The 23,397-nt window shown below is 42.8% G+C and overlaps 1 protein-coding gene across 1 annotated transcript in view; it reads left to right on the top strand.

Annotated features, from left to right (window-relative positions):
* Window positions 1-23,397, top strand: part of GRM2 (glutamate metabotropic receptor 2) — a 60,064-nt gene that overhangs the window by 12,459 nt on the left and 24,208 nt on the right. The window contains exons 2-3 of the mRNA XM_033926630.1: window positions 13,747-14,584; window positions 18,935-19,998. Of these exons, the coding sequence (XP_033782521.1) occupies window positions 13,747-14,584; window positions 18,935-19,998 (1,902 nt within the window). The remainder of the gene's footprint in view (window positions 1-13,746; window positions 14,585-18,934; window positions 19,999-23,397) is intronic.

The raw sequence follows: 23,397 nt of genomic DNA, 5'->3' as shown, positions 1-23,397 counted from the left end.
GATTTACAGTACAATTTAAGGAGATACAATGTAGTACAGTACAAGCAACAGGGGTAGCGGGTTTAAAATCAAGAGGACTTCACAGTAACACCAAGGACACTACACAGATTCCTACAGAAGGAGAAGCCACTTCAGACGGCAGACCGGCAAGTGGACAGCAATGGATGCAGCAGACAGAAGCAGGATGTTGAGCTACCCAGTTTTCTGACCGTTTGCCATATGTATGACTACTCTGGTCTTATGTATGAACTCGATGCGAGGAACTTGAAGGCCTGAAGAAGCAAGTCAGACTCCAGGAGAGGGCAGAATACTGGAACTAGAAGCACTTTGAGCAGTGGAAGAGGAGGACAGAGAGGCAGAAAACTTCATGACAGAGGAACCCATTGAGGAAGAAGTCAGAGAAGTTCATCAAGGAGGCATACAGGGATGCCATGGAAAATCACCAACAACAGTGGAACTGCCAAGATACATCTACAGTGAGTGAGGAGCACCTGGAGGACAACCACAAGGACGGAATAAGTGACACAGCAGAGAGACCTGGAAACAGTGGAGGGAACCCACAGGAAGATGAGTCTGGTAAAAGCCAACGCCAGGTTGAGGGAAGATGGAAGTGCACAGAGGACACAGACCTATGGCTGGAGAGGTGGACATACACCAGGGACATGGACTTGCGGCTAGAGAGACAAGAGAAGATAGAGAGGACAGCAATCATTGTGGCATCATCAGACAAGTCAACAGCCACACAGCGAGAAGAAGAAAGGATCGGATGGTGACCTGCCGACCAGGAGCCAAGGTAGATTTAGTGAGCCACATCAACAGGATCATAGACAGCACAGAAGAGGGAGATACAGCGGTGGTGAGCCACGTGGGGACAAACAACGTGAGCAACAGGAACTACATCAGGGAAGCACTGAAGGACCAGTTCCGGATGCTAGGAAGAAAGCTGAAGACCAGAACGCCAAGGGTAGCATTCTCGGAGATCCTGCCGGTACCCAGGGCCGACGAGAAGAGGCAGACGGAGATGGAAGCAGTCAACGCATGGATGAGGCGCTGGTGTGAGGAAGGAGGACTCCACTTTGTGCACAACTGGACGATGTTCTGGGGGAAGAGCAAATTATACAGGAAGGATGGACTCCACCTCAGCGGAGACAGAACAAGGCTATTTGCAAGCAACATCAAGCGAGAAATTGAGACGTTTTTAAACTAGGAAGAAGGGGAAAGCTGACAGTCAACTAAGAGTCGATGGTTCGGGAAACGGTATGCCCAGAGGATATCAAGCAGGAAGACTGCGGGGAAGACTCACCAGGCAATATAGAAATCCTGATGGATCGAAAGGGGCACAAGAGGGAAGGAAATGCAAGAAAGTAACAGGCCACAAACTCAAGTGTATGTACACGAACGCAAGGAGCCTAAGGAATAAGATGGGGGAATTGGAAGCTATGGCACAAAAAGATAACCTTGACATCATCGGCATCATGGAAACATGGTGGAACGAGGAAAACATCTGGGATACTGTGCTACTGGGATACAAGCTATACCACAGAGACAGAGTAGGACAAAAAGGTGGGGGTATTGCCCTATATATCAAAGAGGCAATCGAGTCTACCGGAGAGAACATGCCGGTGGGGCGGTGTAAGGTCTTATCCCCATTCCCGTGGGGCGGTGAAAGGTCTTGTCCCCAATTCTGCGATAAAACAGTTGTAAATATCTCCATTCCTGCAGATTTACTGCAGTGACCACGGTTTACCATGGTAAATGGTCCCCATGTCATTCTCTAGCCAGAAGGCGTTGAAACCTTAGGCACACTTCTATTTAGGCCAGTAGATGGACAGTGGGAGCAGAAGAGGGAAACCCCCCAAAATCTGCTGGTCTTTGTTTCCACCTCCCCTGTCCATAAATATTTCTCAGTCAATTTCCAGGTCCACACGTGCAAAAAGCTTGAGAAACCCCTTTCTATAGGATCCTCATAAGTTTTTCCAGAATGATACTATTTCAGCTTTCTTTGGTGGTATTTTTAGTCTACTAATGTTCTTGCCTAGTTCCCTGTAGAACTGTTTTGGCTTCTCTCTAAACAGTTTATTGTGATAGCTCTGTTTTTTGCTTTCTTCATATCTTCGGATTTTGTGCTTCGGTAGCATTTTTTTTTTTTTAAATTTATTATTGGATCATATGAAATTAAGATGTTCCTCTGTGAATGCAGCATGTTTCAGTCTGAAACTTTTGATATGTCTCATTATTTTGGGTGATCTTGAACCTTTTAGTTACTGCTCTATCGGGGACGCCTCTGCTCACAATGATTTTTATTTTTTTCTTCAATGCCGTTTTCCCAGAGAGGAGATGTTATTTTTCTTGTCTTCCTCTATCCCTGCATCCTTGTCAGTAGCATTCTCTCAATAATATTTTTTGCTACACAGTTTTAGGGGAGAGTGTAGCACAGTGGTTTAAACTACAGACTCAGCAACCCGAGGTTGTAGGTTCAAACCCACGCTGCTCCTTGTGACCCTGGGCAAGTCACTTAATCCCCCCATTGTCCAAGGTACATTAGATATACTGTGAGCCCACCAGAGCAGATGGGGAAAAATGCTTGAGTACCTGAATAAATTCATATAAACAATTTTGAGCTCCCCAGGGAGAGCAGTATATAAAATTGAATAAATAAGTGTGAATAGCTTCAGCCTCTGATAACCACAGCTGGTATTGTGACATCGTAATGCCTAATTTCACCAATGCCTAAGAGCCAACCTCATCAGTGATGTCACAATGGCTTGATTGTCCTATACTTGGCTCACTTTTACTATGCCTTGGTTTCTAAAGTGGCACACTGGTTAAAGCTACAGTCTCAACACCCTGAGGTTGTGGGTTCAAACCCATGCTGCTCCTTGTGACCCTAGGCAAGTCACTTAAACCCCCCATTGACCCCAAGTATATTAGACAGATTGTGAGCCCACCAGGACAGACAGGGAAAAATGTTTGAGTACCTGAATAAATTCATGTAAACCATCCTGAGCTCCTTTGGGAGATCAGTACAGAAAATTGAATAAATAAATAATTATATTTAATTAATTTATGTGATATCAATAGATGGTCTTATAGAGTAGTAATGGTCTTTTTCATCTTACTTATCATACTCTTCTCTAAGTATTTACATTTAAATCGGATAATACACTTAGATCTTTTAGGGAGATGGAGAAGCGGTAGAATCAGAGGATACAAATTGAGATTGCAAGGTAGTAGGCTTGGTGTTAACTTCAGGAAATACTTTTTCACAGACAGGGATGTTGATGCCTGGAATAGACTCCCAGTGGAGGTATTGGAGACAAAAACAATGATGGAATGCAAAAATGCATACATGGAAAGAAGATGAGATCAACACGAAACTTGGCCGTTGATTCATTACGATGGGCAGGAGTGATGCTTCAGTTGCAACTCCGATAATTGGGAAGTTAGGCCAGTGCTTGGTAGACATCTATGTTCTTTGTCCCTACAATAGCAAAGACAAATCAGGAGGGGCATGAATGGGCTTAAGAAAGGTTTGGACAATTTCCTGGAGGAAACGTTCATAGTCTGTTATTGAGAAAGACATGGGGGAAGCCACTGCTTGCCCTGATCGGTAGCATGGAATTTTGCTAATCTGGGTTTTGTCCAGGTACTACTGACCTGGATTGGCCACTGTGAGAACAGGCTACTAGGCTTGATGGACCATTGGTCTGACCAGTAAGGCTATTCTTATGTTCTTATGTTTTTAACTCCAATAGTTAGGAATTTTATGAATCCATGCTAGCGAGTGCTGCACGGCAAATGCAGTGAAGCCCTTTAAATCCCTATGGGCTTTGGTGCATTTGATGCGCCAGCCCATGCTAATTTGTTTGATTAAAAGAGGCCCTAAGACAGTACCAGGCAGACTTCTATGGTCTGTGTCCCAGAAATGACAAAGACAGATCAGGAATGGAGGACTGGGCTTCAGTAGATACTTCACTAGTTAGGAAGTGAGGCAAGTGCCAGGCAGACTTCTATGGTCTGTGTCCCGGAAATGACAAAGATCCGATAACAAGACAAGCAGTTTGCAAAATCAAACGTAGAAAAAGAAGGCTGGACCTATATTATAGTACACTTTATTCAGGGTGTTTACATATGTATTCTCAACATGGCCATATTTCACCCAAGGGTCTGCCTCAGGGACGATTGTTTACATAGAGGAGCATTTAATTTCGACTTTGGATGTTTTCCATTAGACGTCCAAAAGTCAGGGTGGAGAAACATCCATTTTTGAAAACACTGGAAGTCAAAAACATTTTTGGGTAAAATGACCTATTTGGACATCTTGGCCCTTAGGACATCTAACTTTTTTGGCCGTTTTTGAATACAAAAACACCCATGTTCAAAATGTCCAAATTTGGATGTAGGCAGAGCCACCATTTATACTACACTGGCAGACATACCAACAAGGCAGTGAAGTACCCTAGGGGCACTGCTGTGAACTTCACATAAAGAGTGTCAGGTACATATTTCATCAGAACCCCATTTTAGTGTATGGTGAGCCCTCCAAAACTCCCCCAAAACCTATTATACCCACCTGCCTAATCTAATCTAATCTATAGTCTTATATACCGGGTCATTCCCAGAGGGACTCGAACACGTTAACAAAACGTAATCTTAAGAAAATTGATAAACAATAATAGAAGAGGGAGAATCAGTGAATGTCAACATATAGTTGCCAACTAGGGAGTTCTATCAGTTATCAGTACGATAAACAGATACATTTTCAAGGTTTTTCAAAAGCAAGTCAGCAAAGAGAGAGTTCTAATAACTGAAGGAAGATCATTCCAGATTTTTACCATAGTAAATGCCAAAGAATGTGAAAGCCTACTTAAAGTTTGAATCCCTTTAATGGAAGGGAATATTAATTAAAATTTATATATGCTCCTCGTAGACTGAAGACGATAAGAATTAAAAGCGAGGAAATAATGGGGAACTATACCATATAAATTCTTAAAAATCACATTTGCACACTTAAACTGAACCCTCCAATAGCCTTCATGGTGGCAGGTGTCACCTATATGGCAGTACAGTAGGTTTTCAGTGGCTCACACTTTCCACCATAAATGTAATGGTTAGAGTTGCTTTTGAGCCTGGGTCCTCCTCTCTATGGTTCACTAACCCACCCACCAGGCTACTTGAGTACTGCTCTACTAGACATTTCCATATCTTATTGCTGTGAACTGCATTGAACTATAGTAAGAACATATGAATAGTCTTACTGGGTCAGACCAATGGTCCATCAAGCCCAGTAGCCAATCCAGGTCACTAGTACCTGGCCAAAACCCAAGGAGTAGCAACATTCCATGCTACCGATCCAGGGCAAGCAGTGGCTTCCCCCATATCTTTCTCAATAGCAGACTATGGACGTTTCCTCCAGAAACTTGTCCAAACCTTTCTTAAAACCAGCTACACTATCTGCTCTTACCATATCCTCTGGTAACGCGTTCCAGAGCTTAACTATTCTCCGAGTGAACAAAAATTTCCTCCTATTAGTTTTAAGAGTATTTCCCTGTAACTTCATCAAGTGTCCCCTAGTCTTTGTAATTTTTGACAGAGTGAAAAATCGATCCATTCATACCCGTTCTAGTCCACTCAGGATTTTGTAGACTTCAATCGTATCTCCCCTCAGCCGTCTCTTTTCCAAGCTGAAGAGCTCTAACCGTTTTAGTCTTTCCTCATACAAGAGGAGTTCCATCCCCTTTACCATATTGGTCAATCTTCTTTGAACCTTTGAACTATATTAGATTATGCGATATATCAATGATAATGTAATGCAACGCAAGGTGCTGCTGTTCTAGACACAGGTATGTCCCATTTTCATTTACATCTTTGGGGGATGAGGGGGGGTCAGTGACCCCTGGGGGAATGTAGGGGGGCATATGTTCATTTCTCCAGTGGTCATCTGGTCAGTTTGGGTACATTTTGACCCTTATTCGCTTTTAAAACAGGTCTAACTCTGAATGTCTAAATGATGGCCTGGACGTCTTGAAAAAGGTTTGATTATTCCTGCAAGACCCCCAAGTGTTAAGCCCAAATTCCAGCCAAACTATGCCTCTTACACGTCTCCTTAACATGTAGATGTCCTGGAGGGTGAATTCCTTGCGATACATCTAAAAAATTTGTTTTGAGAATTGGCACTTGGATTTTTTTGGCAATTAAAATGTCCAAGTGCCGGTTTATGCCAGTTTTGGGTGTTTTTCTCTTTTGAAAATGAGCCCCTTAGTGTTAGTATAAATAAGAAAAATTTCATACATAGAGTTAAAGACATATAAATTCATTATCAGACTAAAATTAGGTATGGTCATTAGTTAAACCAACAAACATTGATAAAAGAGTGCTTACCCATTTGGTGTTAAATTCAGACTTCAAATAGCTGAATGTTGCACTTGAAATTTTTATGAGATGGGATAAGGAATCATCTCGCTGGAAGGAAATACCTTTCAAGCTTAAAATATCTTTAAATCATACATGGTCCATTCATAAAATGTTCTTCTAACTGTATTGTCAAAGTCAATTCTGTCCGTTGTTCTCATCTTTCAGACATCAGGTAGCTGCCAATTCCAAATGGAGCTGAAATTTGTTCAAAAACACAGATATTCTTTTCAGACCAGCAACCAGCTATCTCAAAAATGTAAATTTTCTGACAGATGATTGCTCTCTATGAAGCTGATGTACATCACTATAAGAAGGAGTTAAGAAACGGTGGAACATCATCTTAAAACCTAGGCCTAGATTCTGTAAGCAGCACCATTGTGGGTGGCTGCTGATTGCATGTCAATTACGTCACTGACTAGGTACAGAATCGCACCTCTGGCAAAGGTAGGTGCCGGAAATGTAGGCCAGGGCTTTCTAGGCCTACATTTCTTGTGCCTACCTTCGTTATGAATCATGCCTCTAGAGGCGTTTTAGACTGCCTAACACCACTTCCGGCATTAGCCATGCCCAAAATGGAATTAGGTGGCCTAAACTGCCTATGGAGGCACAATTCCGGTGCTGATGTTTTAGGAGCCAGTAGATATCTTGAAACTCAGTTAAAAATGTTGTTTCAACAGTGTTTTTTAATTGGCTTGGGTGCCTACCAGTGTCTTAAAAAAATTGGCGCTGGTTAGAGAATCCAGGCCCTAGTGAATATTAGCCTAAATTCCACACCATTCACGGTTGAGATCCCGAAACTTCAGGAATCTCAAAATGATGTGTAAAGTTATTGCACAGTAGTAAAAAATTAAAAACTATAACCATCATCACAAAACAGTTATATCCTCCAGTAGAAGAAGTTAAAATCATATAAAAAGCTATCTCAGATTCCGACAACTTCAGATTTAAAAATCATCTTTAAAGTATCAGTATAGAATGTTAATATACAAAAGTTGATAGATATTAAGTTAGAACAACATGATTTGGTGAATATTGTATTCTAAAACATTGGGTTTTATGGCAGATGATGGTAGTATGTACAGTAGATCATTTTAAAACGTAGTAAATATTCATGCAGCATCTTCTAAAATGGAAAAGTCAATATCTTATCCTTCAGTAAGGGATGTTTAGAACATATAAAATCCTATCTAAAATTCATTTCAAAACCACAAAGTTAATTGATATCTTAACAGTATAAAATCTTAAAACACATCGATTGGGCAAAAAGGTTGAAAGCTATATTTGAAATCATTTGAAACCACACGATTGAATGAATGTCTTAGAAATACAGGTTTGGTGTTCGATGACGACATGAATTTAAAAATATCATCTACAAGCTTGATCTTATAAAAATACAGACTAGTCAACTGGGGAGTTATGGTATTGAATTTTAGAAAGAACCGTAACAGCAGCCCCTCCATGTCTCCCCTTCACTATGATAGACGTGGCATGGCTAATATGAAAAATTTGAAATCTACAAAAGAATGGCCTTTATCTAAAATGTTGCACCAAAACTTTATTCACTATTGATACCTTAATGATTTTTTGTAATTCTGTTAAATTGTTGCTATCTTTGCCCAACATATAGTAAATTGCAGGGAAAAATAGCCGTGTTTAAATAATTTTTGAACTTTCAAAAGATCAGACTTCTAGATTTTAAGATTCATGTTGTCATCTACCACCAAACCTAAGTTTTAAAGACATTGATTAAATTGAGTGGTTTCAAATGATTTCAAACTAAATAGCTTCCAACCTTTATGCACAATCGATGTGTTTTAAGATTCTACACTTTTAAGATAATCACATAACTTTGTGGTTTTAAATGAATTTTAGATCGGATTTAATTTGCTCTAAACATCCCTTACTAGAGGATAAGATATTGACTTTTCCATTTTAGAAGATGCTGCATGAATATTTACTAAGTTTTAAAATAAGAATTGCCATACTGAGACATGACAGACCAAAGGTTTATCAAGTCCAGTATCCTGTTTCCAATAGTGGCCAACCCAGGTCCCAAATACCTACAAGAACATAAGAATTGCTATACTTGGATAGACTGAAGGTTCATCAAGCTCAGTATCCTATTTCCAATACACTTCTCCCTCCGTATTCACTGTGATAGGGGATTAACAGACCCACAAATAACTTTTTCATATGTTATTCACTGTTTTCTATTAAAAACCATTGTGAATATGGTGAAACCACAAATAACATGGTAGGAGACCTGGCCTGTTCCTGAAGGAGAGGCAAAACACGGTGAAGAAAGTGCTAGGAATCGTCAATTTTCTCTGTAAACGCATGAAATCAGCGATTTCTCTATGTAAGCTCATGTAATTTGGGGGGAGGAGCCAGCAAGCTAAAAACCGTGAATAATCGAAACCGCGATTGCTGAAACCGCGAATACAGAGGGAGAAGTGTATTGCCATTATCTGCCACAAAACCCATGGTTTTAGAATATTCACCAAATCGTGTTGTTCTAACTGAATATTTGTCATATTTTTAGATGATTATTTAACTTTCTTATATTAAAATTCGGTACTGATACTTTAAAGATGTTTTTTAAGTTTGAAGTTATAGGAATTTGAGAGAGTTTTTTTTAAAATCATAAACGTCTCTTGGAGGATATAATATTGACTCTTTCATTTTAAAAGATGCAACATAATAATTATTATTTTTTGAGATGATGGTCTACAGTTTGGGTTTTGTTTTGTTTTTAAACGATTGTGCAATAACCTTATACATTTCAGATGATCCATGAAGTTTTGGGATCTCAACTGAGGGTGGCATGGACATTAGACTACTATGCATTAGATTTTAAAGTGAAATTCCATAGTTGAACTCTTCAAATTGATGCTTCATACTCGTAGAGCAATCTCTCAGAAAATTGACATTTTTTTAGATAGGTTTTAAAATCTAAGCCCTGAACTACTGTTTTACAAGATGTTCTTCAAATTTAGAAATTTTCAATAATATTTATATGGATTTTAAAAGGTTTTTAAAATATAGTTCAGACTGCCTCCAAATGCAAAAATGAAGTTACTGGATGGCATTGATGTCTTTGGAACACATGCTTTGGAAGCGCGCTATTGTTCTAAATATTCAAAGCATTGTTGAGATTTACAAATTGATATTTTTAATGCAATTTTGGCTGCATGCCTGATAAGAACATCTCTGCTTTTGAAACAGAGTGCTCCACTTAAAATTGCCAACCACCCGATGTCAGAATGATGAGGTCAGTAGTCAAAATACTTTTCAAAGTAGCACCATATATATATATTTTTTGAAGTTCTAAAGGCAATACAGTCAAAAGAACATCTTATGAACAGACCATATATATGATTTAAAAATCATACTTTGAGTTCTCTGCCTTTAAACTTTTAGTCCATTCGCTACTGCTGAGTCTTCTCAACTATTGTAACATAGTCTATTTGACATGTACCAAGAAAGAGATGGCTAGGCTTAGACTAAATTCAGAATACGGGGGTCAAAACTGATTTATGGCTTAAAGAAATGTGATCATGTGATTCTCTTTTATCATGAGTTGCATTGGCTACCAGTGGAGGCTCGTGTTTTGATGAAGTTGGGTTGTCTTTGTTACAAAGTTGTGTATGGTATTGTTCCCATCTATATGACTGATAGATTCCTTATAGCATCCCATAAATATAAGAGAGAATCGCTTGCTTTGTTTAATTTTCCATCTGCACATAAGAACTGCCATCTCCGGATCAGACCTTCGGTCCATCAAGTCTGGCGATCCGCACACATGGAGGCCCAGCCAGGTGTACACCTGGCGTAATTTTAGTCACCCATATCCCGCTATGCCTCTCGTAAGGAGATGTGCGTCTAGTTTGCTTTTAAATCCTAGAACAGTGGATTCTGCAATAACCTCCTCTGGGAGAGCATTCCAGGTGTCCACCACTCATTGCGTGAAGCAGAACTACCTGATATTTGTCCTGGACTTGTCCCCCCTTAGCTTCAGTCCATGTCCTCTTGTCTGTGTCACATTGGACATTATAAATAATAGCTTTTCCTGCTCTATTTTGTCGATTCCTTTCAGTATTTTGAAAGTCTCGATCATATCCCCTCGCAGTCTCCTTTTCTCAAGGGAGAACAATCCCAGTTTCCTAAGTCGTTCCTCGTATTCCAAGCAAGAGCAAGAAATCTCTGGAACATACACTAGCATTTCAGGCTGCTCTGCGTAGTGCTTGTTTTGAAAAACACTTTAGAACTCAATTGAAAACTTATCTTTTTTCAAAATATTTGGCAAATTAAGTTAAACGATCCCTAGGTTATGCTATTTTTAATTTTTTTTTTTTTTTTTAATTCATTTGTTATAAATTATATAACAAATTCAGGAATATCCAGTTATAACCATCAACTTAAACACTTAAAAAGAAAATGACATCATTCAGGGCTCCTTTTACAAAGCCACGGTAGCGGTTTTAATGTGTGCTAGCTGAGAATCTACCGCCTGCTCAAAAGGAGGCAGTAGCGGCTAGCACCCGTGCTATTCCGCGCGTTAGCTTTGTAAAAGGAGCCCTCAATGATCTAGTCCAGTGTTCCTCAATCACCGGTCCATGGACCGGTGCTGGTCCGCAGAAATTTCCTGCCATCCACAGGGCCAGCATGTGCATCAGGCCCGAAGCAGTGTTCTTCAACCGCCAGTTTGCGTTGCGATCAATGCGGCGTTATCTTTGGGCCGGCTCCCTCTTCCTCACTGCCGCAGTGCGCAAAGCCGCAGGCAACTGCGCCTATGCGCGTCCTGCACCTGAACCGGAAGCCTTCTCTATGACATCGCAACGTCAGAGGGAAGGCTTCCAGATGAGGCGCGGGACACGCGAGGAGCTGTTGCCGGCGGCTTTGCGCACTGTGGCAGTGAGGAAGAGGGAGCCGGCCCAAAGATAACGCCGGGGGCGACATAAAACGGCCAGGCGGGAGCAGGCCAGAAATTAAGGCACAGCATGGAAGGAGGGAGACAAAAGGTAGGGGAAATTATTTTATTTTTAAATTTAGTGATCGAATTGTGTCAATTTTGAGAATTTTCATCTGCTGTCTGTATTTTGCACTGTTCAGGAAGAAATGCATTTGTTTCTCTGGGTTTGTACTGCATGCAGAGTCTTGCATCTTAGGGTTTCTTTGTATATATCAGTTCTTTTAGTTTGTGATCCTGTATTTCCTTAGGGGTTATCTGTGTTTTGGTGGGAATGAATGTTGAGAAGCATACAGTGTGCTTTGCTTAGTTTAATTTTGTGGTTAACTATTATGTGTTGTTAATAGGATCATATTGTGTGTATATATGAAAAATGAATGGAAAAAATAGTGTTACAATTGGTACTATTATGGTGGCGGGGTCTGAGCATGCGCGTATGATGTTAATCACATCTGCGCATGCTCGGAGGCCCTCCAGATGTGGCCTGGAGATCGGAGAAGAAAGGCAAGGCTTTGTGGGGGCAGGGGTGTAATGGAGTGGGACTGGAGGCAGATTAGGGTAGGGCTGGGGCAGAACAGAGCGGGGCCACGTGTCCAGTTTTCTAGGTCAGAAAATCTGGTAACCCTTCTAAGGAGTCGATATTCAGAGGGGCTTAAGTGGGTAAGAGAGGATCCCATCTGCTGCTGAACATTATCTCTGACCACCATGGTACTGTTTTGGTTAGTACCAAGATAATCTGAGGATGGAATCTGGGTGGAACCGGCAGATATGCAGGCATAGGCCATGTTCTTTGCCTATGGCATGGAATACTGGATAACACCCACATAACTTCCAGGTCCACAGCTGATATGGACATGGCCTAGCATTGAATATCTGGGTCTAATTCAGCTATGGTCTAAATAGTGGGGAGCATTTTGACAACCTAATAATCAATCTAATTAGTCATCAGAAGATAAATTTGCCCTATACCAGGGGTAGGCAATTCCAGAGCCGGAGCCAGGCCAGGTTTCCAGGATCTCCACAATGAATGTGATTTGCATGCATTGCCTCCTTGAGATGCAAATCTATCTCATGCATATTTATTGTGGATACCCTGAAAACCTGACCTGGCTCTGGCTCTCGAGGACCGGAATCGCCTACCCCTGCCCTTTACAAGCCCTTAGCATGTACAAAACAATGCCCTTGCGTAACCACACCATGAAATGGAAGGGCCATTACCAGCCATGCCCACAGCAAGATCTAATGTCCATGGGCCTCTATTCTTACAATCAGAAACCTGTACAACAGACTTGTCCAAGTTCGGACTTCAAGAAAGTAAAAAGGACATATTTTCAGGATATCCTTAATGAATATGCACGAGAGAGATTTACATGTCTACTATCTCCATTGTTTCAAGACTCTGAAAATATGACTTCCTTTGCAGCCCCTCGAGGACTTAACTTGGACGAGCCAGCTTTACAGCAAGCAAAACCTCTCCGCCATTTTCAAAACACCTCCAAAAAGATCCAGCCCAAACAAACTCCGTTATTGATCAACAATTCCATCATTTCACCCCGACCTATAACTCATACAGACAGAACACAAAATATTCTGATCAGAATCCCTTTTTTTTTTTTAATTTACAAACTGACCTTTAACTGAATCATGCAGGAAATTAGAATCATCAGTCTTCAACGCTTTTCTTCTGGTTTATGGGCGCAGGGTGGGAAGGAGAGTAGAGAGGTGAAGGAGAAGAGGAGGGATGATAAGAGAAGGTAGGGAAAGAAAAGGATTGGAAAGGATACTTTAAGGAATGGGTCATGGAGCACTGCCACATGGAAAAAGGCCACTGAGATGGAGAAGGAAGTGTCCCATTCACCATGAATCCCCTCATCATATGCCCACAGTATCCTAAGAATTAAATATGATCCTGTTATGATTGGATATTCGTTTAAGGTAACCTGGACAGTGTCAAGGCTTTTTGTTTTCCCATCTTTCTTTTCTAAATTATTATTTTACTTTCCATTAACAGGGGCTGCATTTCTCTCAAAGGCGGGAGAGGGGAGATATGATAAGAGATGTTTAAATACCTACATGGCATAAATACTCACGAGGCATATCTCTTTCTGTTGAAAGGAAACTCTGAAATGAGGGGGCAGAGGTGAAAGGGAAGAGACTCAGAAGTAACCTCAGAAAATACTTTTTCATGGTGAATGTTTGGATCTCTAAAGGAGAGAAGGGGATGGTAGATAGTATGGTTAGGCAGACTAGATAGGCCAGATGGTCTTCATCTGCCTTCATTTTTCTCTTTTTCTAGCCAACAAGTAACCCTTGAATTCTGTATTTGCTTCTCATCATCCTGTACTCTTTCTTCTCATACGTAGGTTGCCAACTTGCTACGCCTGTTCCAGATCCCACAGATCAGCTATGCCTCTACCAGTGCCAAGCTCAGTGACAAGTCCCGCTATGATTATTTTGCCCGCACTGTGCCACCTGACTTCTACCAGGCCAAAGCCATGGCAGAGATTTTGCGCTTCTTTAACTGGACTTACATCTCCACAGTGGCTTCGGAGGGCGACTACGGCGAAACGGGCATTGAAGCTTTTGAACATGAAGCCCGAGCCCGCAACATCTGCATTGCCACATCTGAGAAAGTGGGACGTTCCATGAACAAGAAGACCTTTGAAGGGGTCATCAGAGCCCTGATGCAGAAGCCAAACGCTAAAGTGGTGGTGCTCTTCACCAAGATTGAAGATGCCCGCGAGCTATTGGCAGCAGCTCAGCGCATCAATGTCACCTTCCTGTGGGTGGCCAGTGATGGGTGGGGAGCCTTGGAAAGTGTGGTGTCCGGCAGCGAACAGGTGGCAGAGGGCGCCATCACCATTGAACTGGCTGCTTATCCCATACAACAATTTAGCATCTATTTCAGAAACCTGAACCCGTACAACAACAGCCGGAATCCCTGGTTCCGAGAGTTCTGGGAGTACAAGTTCCAGTGTAGCTTCCACACGCAGGACTGTGGGCAAAATTCTCTGAAGGCTGTCAAATTTGAGCAGGAGTCCAAGATCATGTTTGTGGTGAATGCAGTCTACGCCATGGCACAAGCAATCCACAACATGCACCATGTGCTGTGCCCTAACACCTCCAAGCTCTGCGATTCCATGAAGCCTGTGAATGGGAAAAAGTTCTATAGGGATTTCATTCTCAGCGTCAATTTTGATGGTGAGTCGGATCTTATTGTTATCAAGATTTGTAGAGCAAATACCAGTGCACATAGCAGTATTCAAAGACAACCAGGAAGGAGAAAGAGATATGAAGTTTGAGTTAAGACAGCAAGATCATGTCAGAACAATTTAGGATAGGCAAGGTTAAAGAAGGAAGGGCAACCTTTGATTATCATCTTTTTGGAATGTTTTGCCAGACCAACTGCGTTTATGTGCAGACCCTGTTAGTTTAAAAAATCTATTGAAAACACAATTATGTGTTAGTGAACAAATGACTAGCCTTATTGGGTCAGACCAATGGTCCATCAAGCTCAGTATCCTGATCTCACGGTGGCCAATCCAGGTCACTAGTACCTGGCCAAAAGCCAAGGAGTAGCAACATTCCATCCAGAATCCTAACGAATAGCAAGATTCTGGAACCCCAAAGATTAAGAAAAGATTCTGGACCCCAAAGAGTTGCAACATACCATGCTACCTATCCAGGGCAAGCAGTGGCTACCCCTATGTCTTTCTCAACAACAGTTTCCTCCAGGAACTTGTCCAAACCTTTCTTAAAACCAGCTACGCCAGTGGTCTAAAACTCAAACCCTTTGCAAGGCCACATTTTGGATTTGTAGGTACTTGGAGGGCCTCAGAAAAAATAGTTTATGTCTTATTAAAAAAATGACAATTTTGCATGAGGTAAAACTCTTCATAGTTTATAAATCTTTCCTTTTGCCTAAGTCTTAATAATGCAATTTTTAGCTAAAGAGACATATGATCAAGAAACTGTTTTATTTTACTTTTGTGATTATGATAAACATACTGAGGGCCTCAGAATAGTACCTGGTGGGCCACATGTGGCCCCCGGGCTGCGAGTTTGAGGCCACTGAGCTACGCTATCCGCTATTACCACATGCTCTGGCAACGCGTTCCAGAGCTTAACTATTCTCCGAGTGAAAAAATTTTCCTCCTATTGGTTTTGAAAGTATTTCCTTGTAACTTCGAGTGTCCTCCTAGTCTTTGTAATTTTAGTAGCTACTCAAATCTACCAAGGAATTCTCCTTGGAAATTAATCTTCAGGTCTATTAATTGGCTAGATGCAGTCACTATAGAGTCCCCCCTCCCCCCCCCCACCGTGGTCAAGGGGTCAGCTCTGTGATGTGCTGTGTCCCCGCAGCCCTCATTCAACAGACTCCAAACTGAGTCTCCAGTACTGCAGCGCCCAGCATTGCAAATGGATCCTGGGGCAGACCTAACCTCCATAGACTTCAACTAATTCAGAACGCCGCAGCCAAGCTTATTTTCGCAAAAGGCAAGTTCGACCACGTTTCCCCACTCCTCTTCAAGCTTCATTGGCTCCCAGTATACTCCAGAGTCCTCTATAAATGTGCCTGCATAGCCTTCAAGATTCTACATGGCGTCCTCCCTCCCATTATCCCACTCTTCTGGAATTCCTCAAACCCGCTCTCGACTAGATCCTCCCAAAAACTGAAACTATCTTTCCCTTCCATAAAAGGTATATCCCGCGCAGGAAAACTTGGAACATCCCTCCCCTTTAGAACCATAGAACTCTGGAACAATCTTTCATCCCCGCTCAGAAATTCTAGCTCCTTCCAATCCTTCCGCAAACACTTGAAAACTTGGCTCTTTTCAAAAATCTAATCACCTCCCGTGCTCTAGTATCCTGTCCCCCTCTATCTCCTCAGTCCCTCTCCTATATCCTTTCTTTGTAGTTCCTTTCCTTTCAAACTCTGTAAACCGTGCCGAGCTCTGCGCACGCGGAGATGGTGCGGTATACAAACCTAAGGTTTAGTTTAGTTTAGTTTAGTTTAACTGCTGAATTGTTATCGAAATTTGAGGTCAGACCGCTTCATTAAATGAAGAGGGTGATGATATAGGGGGAACCTGCTGAGATGGTTTGTCAAGCCTTGGAAAAACTGTCCATGTTGGTATGATTTTATAATATCATACATGGGTCATTTTGATTAAAGTATTTTTTTTCCAGTTCTTAATTGTGATTTTTTAAAATTATATGTTTGGTACTTGTTTGCACTTTACGATCCCTTTTTTCATTTGGGCATATGCAAGCCTCCAGCCAGGTTCATTTATGACTACCACAAAAGAAAACGCCCAAACTAAGGGAAATCAGCAGGTCTGAAGCTTTAAAAGTAAATGATAGAGACTTCAGAGAACCACAGGGACAGCAGGGTAAATTAGTAACAATTCATGAATCCATTTTTGTGCAAAGAACATATTTCTACGGTCAATGGATAAGACCCTAGGAAGATTGTCTTGCTCACTGATCCATTTGCCAGTCCTGCCAAATCTCCTCGGCTCGGCCTTGCCAGCTTTGAACGTTAAGAGACAATAGGCCAACTCCACCCCCCTTGTCATTTTTCTCTCTTTTAACAACCAATTACCGAGCTAGCTCTACTAGCTGGCACCATGAGTCTACCATGGGCATTTCGGGAGCATTCCAAAAAGCTGCAAGCGCAGATACAGAATACTGCCTCAGCGCACCTAACCTGGATGGCAGCATTTACATCAGCTTTCGCCATGCTTAAGTCTGGTGCCTAGAGTTCAGTGCAGGAATAGATGCCCCCACGCTATTCTCTAAAGGGCACACGTGTGGCGCAGATTTTTTTTCCCTGTGCCATTTATAGAATACATCAAGCTCCGCCCCCCCAACTCCGCCTATTCTCCAACCCTAAAATACATTGTCTTGTTTGTATCCATGCGAGTCTAAAATCAGAAAAGGGCAGGTAACTCAACCAACATGCTAATGTTGAGTGACTCAAAGTGAATATGTCAAGTATTAGGTAGTCACTCTGTGTTCCTTCACAATGAACTAAAACAAATATCCTTCAACCGCTATTGAAACTAACGCTCAGAGACACGATGGCGGATGTAACCGCCTCACCACCCGATCATCGCTTCACTCAATATAGTGTCAGAACGGTAAAAACGATAGATGTTAAACTTGCAATTGCCAAACAGGCTATAAGCTCTATATCTTGTATCGCTGGCTTAAGCTTCAAATTAGCTGGTTCCAACGTGACACGTTTCGGTACCGCTTCAGGGAGCCGACATCACACTGCTCACCCACCTCAAACTGTGGGTAATGAAGTGTCATGCAGTGTCAAAAATATCACATTGTCACCATTAAAGTTTACTTCTTCCTAGCGTTACAATGGCCAGGCGAGTCTGGCTGCACGGTTTTCTAAGAGCCATTTTCCATCATGCTTTATGTAAGGAGAATGTAATAAATTGTTCCCCTTAAGGTATTTGCTTTGCATTTCCTAATTTTCAAAGAGAAACACTGCAGGTGGTTTTTAAAAATCTGCATGAGGATGCACTTACAGTACTGCACTTACAGTAGTGCATACTTCTTCACCGAGAGGGTGGTGGATCGATGGAATGGTCTTCCGATACAGGTGATTGAGGCCAGCAGTGTGCCTGATTTTAAGGCTAAATGGGATCGAAAGGTGGGATCTCTTCGCAAGTCATTGGTGTGGGCAGACTTGATGGGCCTTGGCCCTTATCTGCCATCACTTTCTATGTTTCTATGTTAGTGCATTTAGAAGATAGCCTCGCAAAAACTCCCATGCTAAGTTATGCATGTTTTGAGGGAGGTATAAATTTACAGTGTAAGGGCTGGTGACACATGGCATACGAGTGTGTTTTATCAAAATGTGTACCCCGATGGCAATCCCACTCCTGCTCTACACGTTCTCCCCCTAATTCTAGAAACTTGCGTGCACAATTTGAAGCTTAGCACACAAAGTTGCATGCGCAAGTTCTACAGTAGTGCCAGTTAACTGTGTAGCTTAATTAAATTAGCTGCTAATTGGTGATGGCAACCAATAATTGGCACCTGCCTTTAGTTGGCATTCTACAAATTGAGCACGCAAAATTCATAGCGCAGAACAGCTAGAGGCACATTGGGGGAGAACTGAAGGTGCACGCACGGCGGGGGAGGAGTGGGAAGGAGCGAGGGGTGGAGAGGAGAGGTGCCAGCACCCCCACCTAGTCAGTGTTTGGAGTGGTACGCCCTCCCCCACTTACTACCCCACTGCATATATCCCTGGGCAATTTCATATGCACCTAGTGTGTAAAGTTTTCTTCTGCACATTTAAGTCGCCTCTAAGATTACCTCCATAATTTTGCAGCTCCAAGGGTTATTTGGAACTTGTCCCTTTTGACGTACTAGCTTTGATTGCAATCTGTATTCACGCATACTGAAGACAAGCTGATAGATAAACACTTACACTAAGAAAATAATTCAGAACAGGATCATAGTCCTAAGTAAAACCAAGCAGTCAATAAAGTTTCCATATTTTGATTCTTTCTGTATTTGTCTCCACAGCTCCCTTCAGACCAGTGGATACCAAGAGCGTGGTACGCTTTGATAGCTACGGTGATGGAATTGGACGCTACAATATCTTCAATTTTCAGAAGGTGAACGGCCGGTATAAGTATGAGAAGGTAGGGTACTGGGCCGAAGGGCTTACCCTGAATACTTCCCTCATTCCCTGGGCAAAGAGCTCTGTGCCTATCTCCCAGTGCAGTGATCCCTGCAAGAGGAATGAAATGAAGAGTGTGCAGCCAAGAGATGTGTGCTGTTGGATCTGTATTCCATGCCAACCATATGAGTACCTTCACGATGAGTTTACCTGCATGGACTGTGGCCTTGGATACTGGCCCAACGAGACACTCAATGGTTGTTATGAGCTACCGCAGGAGTACATCCGTTGGAAAGATGTCTGGGCCATTGGCCCGGTCACAATATCTTGTCTGGGCTTCATCTCTACACTTTTTGTCTTTGGGGTCTTTGTTAAGAATAACGACACTCCAATTGTGAAAGCTTCTGGCCGGGAACTCTCCTATATTCTACTCACTGGTGTTTTGATGTGCTATGGTATGACGTTCATCTTTATTGCAAAACCTTCTACTGAGGTCTGCACACTCCGGCGCATGGGACTGGGAACTTCATTTGCTGTTTGCTACTCGGCACTCTTGACCAAAACCAATAGGATTGCTCGGATCTTCAGTGGGGTGAAAGAAGGGGTACAGAGACCACGCTTCATTAGCCCCACCTCACAGGTGGTCATCTGCTTGGCACTCATCTCATGCCAGCTGATCATAGTAATCATTTGGCTGTTGGTAGAGAAACCTGGTACAGGCAAAGAGACACCACCTGAGAAGCGCTTTGTGGTCACTCTCAAATGTAACAACAAGGACTCGAACATGTTGATATCACTCACCTACAATGTTCTTCTAATCGTGCTATGTACAGTCTATGCTTTCAAGACCAGGAAATGCCCTGAGAATTTCAATGAAGCCAAGTTCATCGGTTTCACCATGTACACCACATGCATCATATGGCTGGCTTTTCTGCCAATATTCTCCGTAACCTCCAGTGACTATCGTGTAAGCAAATTATGTATGCAGGAAGAGTTTTGGTCCTATAAGCCAAGCAGCAGAAACCCTCCGACAATTTGTGGTCATTAACAATCTGTTGACAAAACTTGGTAGTCAAAGCAATGTTCCATGGTCACCACCAGTGGCTTGTGGTCAGGGTTTCCAGAGGATTCACCCAGCCCCCTAAAGGCCCTGCTCTGAATTTTATTGGTTGAGCAGGCAGCAGGGAAAGGGAATGGGGACTTGTATATCGCCTTTTTGTCGCTTTGACATTTCAAAGCTGACATTCAAAGTGGTGGGCATTGAAGGATTAAGTGACTTCACAAGGAGTAGCACCGAGATTTCATTCACAACCTCAGGCAGATGCTGCTCAGCCAATCAAATTCAGATCTGTACTGTGAGGGCCTTCGGGGGAGGGGGGGGTCAGAAAATCCCCAACCCAAGAGATCTGCTTTTCTTTTCTTTATTAATCTAGTTTGACTGGTTGAGCAGGCTGCCTACTCAACAAATCAAGCAAAACGTAAACATAAAAATAAAAAAACAGGGCTGTAGAGCTGGGAATTTACTGAATCCCCTGAAAGCCATCACCACACGCCACTGGTCACCACAATCCAGATTTCTACCAGGGTGCTTCTGAAATGTAGTTTATTATTATCTCTCAGATTCTATATAAGTTGCCCAAATTTGGGCACGGAACTCAGATGTACATGCAAACTAATGAGTCAGTTGGGTGATAACATCCAATTATTGAGGTTAATTGGAGTTAATTGACACGAATTGGATTTAAGCACATATTTGCCTATGTACTATTCTAGAATGCTGTGCACCCAAAGTGTCTTGCATGCAAGCCAAAAGGGAACGTGGCCATGGGAGGGGCATGAGCAGGTCAAGGGCATCCCAAATATTTATAGAATACCAGAGTTGCATGCCAGAATGTACACCGAGTTTCAGCTGGCATAAGTCCTCTTGCCAAAAGTTGGGTGCGGGAATCCACTCTAAGCACTGTTTTATAAAGGGCGCTCAGTGCGAACCGCGCTTTATGGAATGAAAGATTAGGTTTCTTAACTCTGCTAATCTTCCTTCTTGTAGATCTTCTCTGGAGGCTGCACTGGCGGGATCTTGCATCTCTGATAGCTTCAGCTGCAGGGCAACTAAAAGATGATCCCTCCCCTATCTGCCCAGGAGCTTCCTGACCTGCTCAGTTAGTAGAAAAGCCATGGAGACCTATGACAACAGGAAACAGAAGAAAAGAAAGAGAGGGCGCGGGAACTCTCGCTACCAGTCAATTCTGCTCAATATCGTATTATACTAAAAACTACTTCCAAAAATGGCCAACTGGAATCAAACACATAATGTAAACATTAGAAACTGCAAAACCCAGGAAAATCCTGGGACGTGGACACAGCCTGAAGAACAGAAGAGGCACCCCCCGGGGAACCTTACAAAGGGGAATACGCATGAAATTCTTAGTGAGGCTGGCCAAAGACAGAAATCCAGCTTACCAGTTACTGAAGAGGCGACCTGCGAATTGGACAAAACAGAAGGGCGGCAGTTCAGCCTCCAGAGATGATCTACAAGAAGGAAGATTAGCAGAGGTAAGAAACCTAATCTTTCATTCTTGTACAATCTCTCTGGAGGCTGAATTGGTGGGACATATCAAAGCAATCCCAAAACTCAGGGGGGGTCTGATGAGCCCGCCGCAAGAACAGAAGCGCCAAAGGCCTATCACCCTTAGCCGCCACTTCAAGCCTGTAAAACCTGGAAAAGGTATGCAGGGAAGCCCACATGGCCACCAAACAAATCTCTTCAGGCGAGACCATATGAGATTCAGCCCTTGAGGAAGCCATTCCTCTGGTAGAGTAAGCCTTCACCCCAAGAGGAGGCATCTTCCCTGCCACCACATAGGCCGCAGAAATGGCTACGCATATCCAACGCGACCATCCATATGCCGACCCCGACGCACTGGGCCCACCAGGACAAACAGATGGTCCGACCGACGGAAGTCATTAGGGGCCCTTTAGGTATCTCAAAAGGAGACGCCGTACATACAGATACCGCAAAACACGGTCCTGAGAGAAAGAACCCAAAGGAACAAAGGCTTGCAAATGAACTTCCTTGGTGACGTGGAAAGAGGAAACCACTTTCAGAAGCAAAGAAGGCACAGTCCTCAAACAATCACCGCAGACTCCGTGTTGCGAAGAAAAGGATCTCTTCATGACAAAGCCTGAATGAAGTTCTAACACTTGCCATGCCAACTAAGTCCAAAAAATATAGTTTTAAAGACTTTAAAGAAAATCTAAGATGGCCGCCGCGGGTGCCAATTTTGACAGAAAACCAGCTGTTAAAAACACAGGAAAATGCTAAAAACGGCAATTTTAGGATTCTATAGGAGGGGACCAGGGCATGCAGGGAAACTCCCAAAACCCTGATTTGAGGACCCACCAAAATCGGCAAACTTTGTGACTCACAGACACCACAGAGACATGTGCTGTAATGCATTTCAATGGCAGCTAGCAATACACAGTGCAAGCATAGGGAGATCATTACCCCAGGAGCTGATTAAACTGGATTTTTCAGATCTTCTGGCCGCCTCAACTTCCCTGCCACCTCAGATCACAACCATCAGGACCCCCTCAGGGAAATCAGGGAAGACACGCGGCGCGGTTCCAATTCCGGCGTACCTCCTCAGAACCGCAGTAGCCTGCATTCTACCCCTTTGCGGACAAACCAGGGGAGAAATGGCTTCCAAATCTGGAGACCCAATCCAATCTGCAGGCTGTCCAGAGGGCTTACTGCAGTTTCAGGCTTACAGAGCACCCTCCAGAAGCAAACAAACTTTAAAAGTCTGCAATCTCCCGCTGAAGGATCACTCGCACAGAGTTGATCCGCAGCACATGGGCAAACCCGCAATATAAATTTAAAAAAAAAAAAGACTAGGATGAAAACAAATCACAAGCCAAATTAATTTCAACTATGCAGTGAAGCTGCAAGAACAAACTGAGCAGGTCAGGAAGCTCCCGGGCAGGTAGCCCAAAGGGGAGGGATCATCTTTTAGTTGCCCTGCAGCTGAACCTATTAGAGATGCAAGATCCCACCAGTTCAGCCTCTAGGTGGATTACAAAAGGAAGAGATTCTGGTCATGTCCAGAAGATTACAGGGAAGCTATTGGTTGGAACATTTGGAGTCTGGTGATGGAGTAAGGGTATTGGTTGTTGGTTGTATCAGGAGTTTGTCTTGACATATTTCTTGAACAACCTGGTTTTTATTGCCCTCCTGAAGGTTATGTAGTTTGGTGCTGAAATCAGTAGATTGGAGATCTGGCTGTCTAGTTTCACTGCTTGCGTGGCGAGTAGTCCGTCGTGTATTTTTTTGTACGCTGAATGCCTTTAATTGGTAGGTGGGTGAGGG

The sequence above is a fragment of the Geotrypetes seraphini genome, chromosome 17 (assembly GCF_902459505.1).
Source record: "Geotrypetes seraphini chromosome 17, aGeoSer1.1, whole genome shotgun sequence".
In the NCBI taxonomy this organism is placed as follows: domain Eukaryota; kingdom Metazoa; phylum Chordata; class Amphibia; order Gymnophiona; family Dermophiidae; genus Geotrypetes; species Geotrypetes seraphini.
Note: the sequence above shows the minus strand (reverse complement) of the source record. Positions and strands in the feature narration are given on the sequence as shown.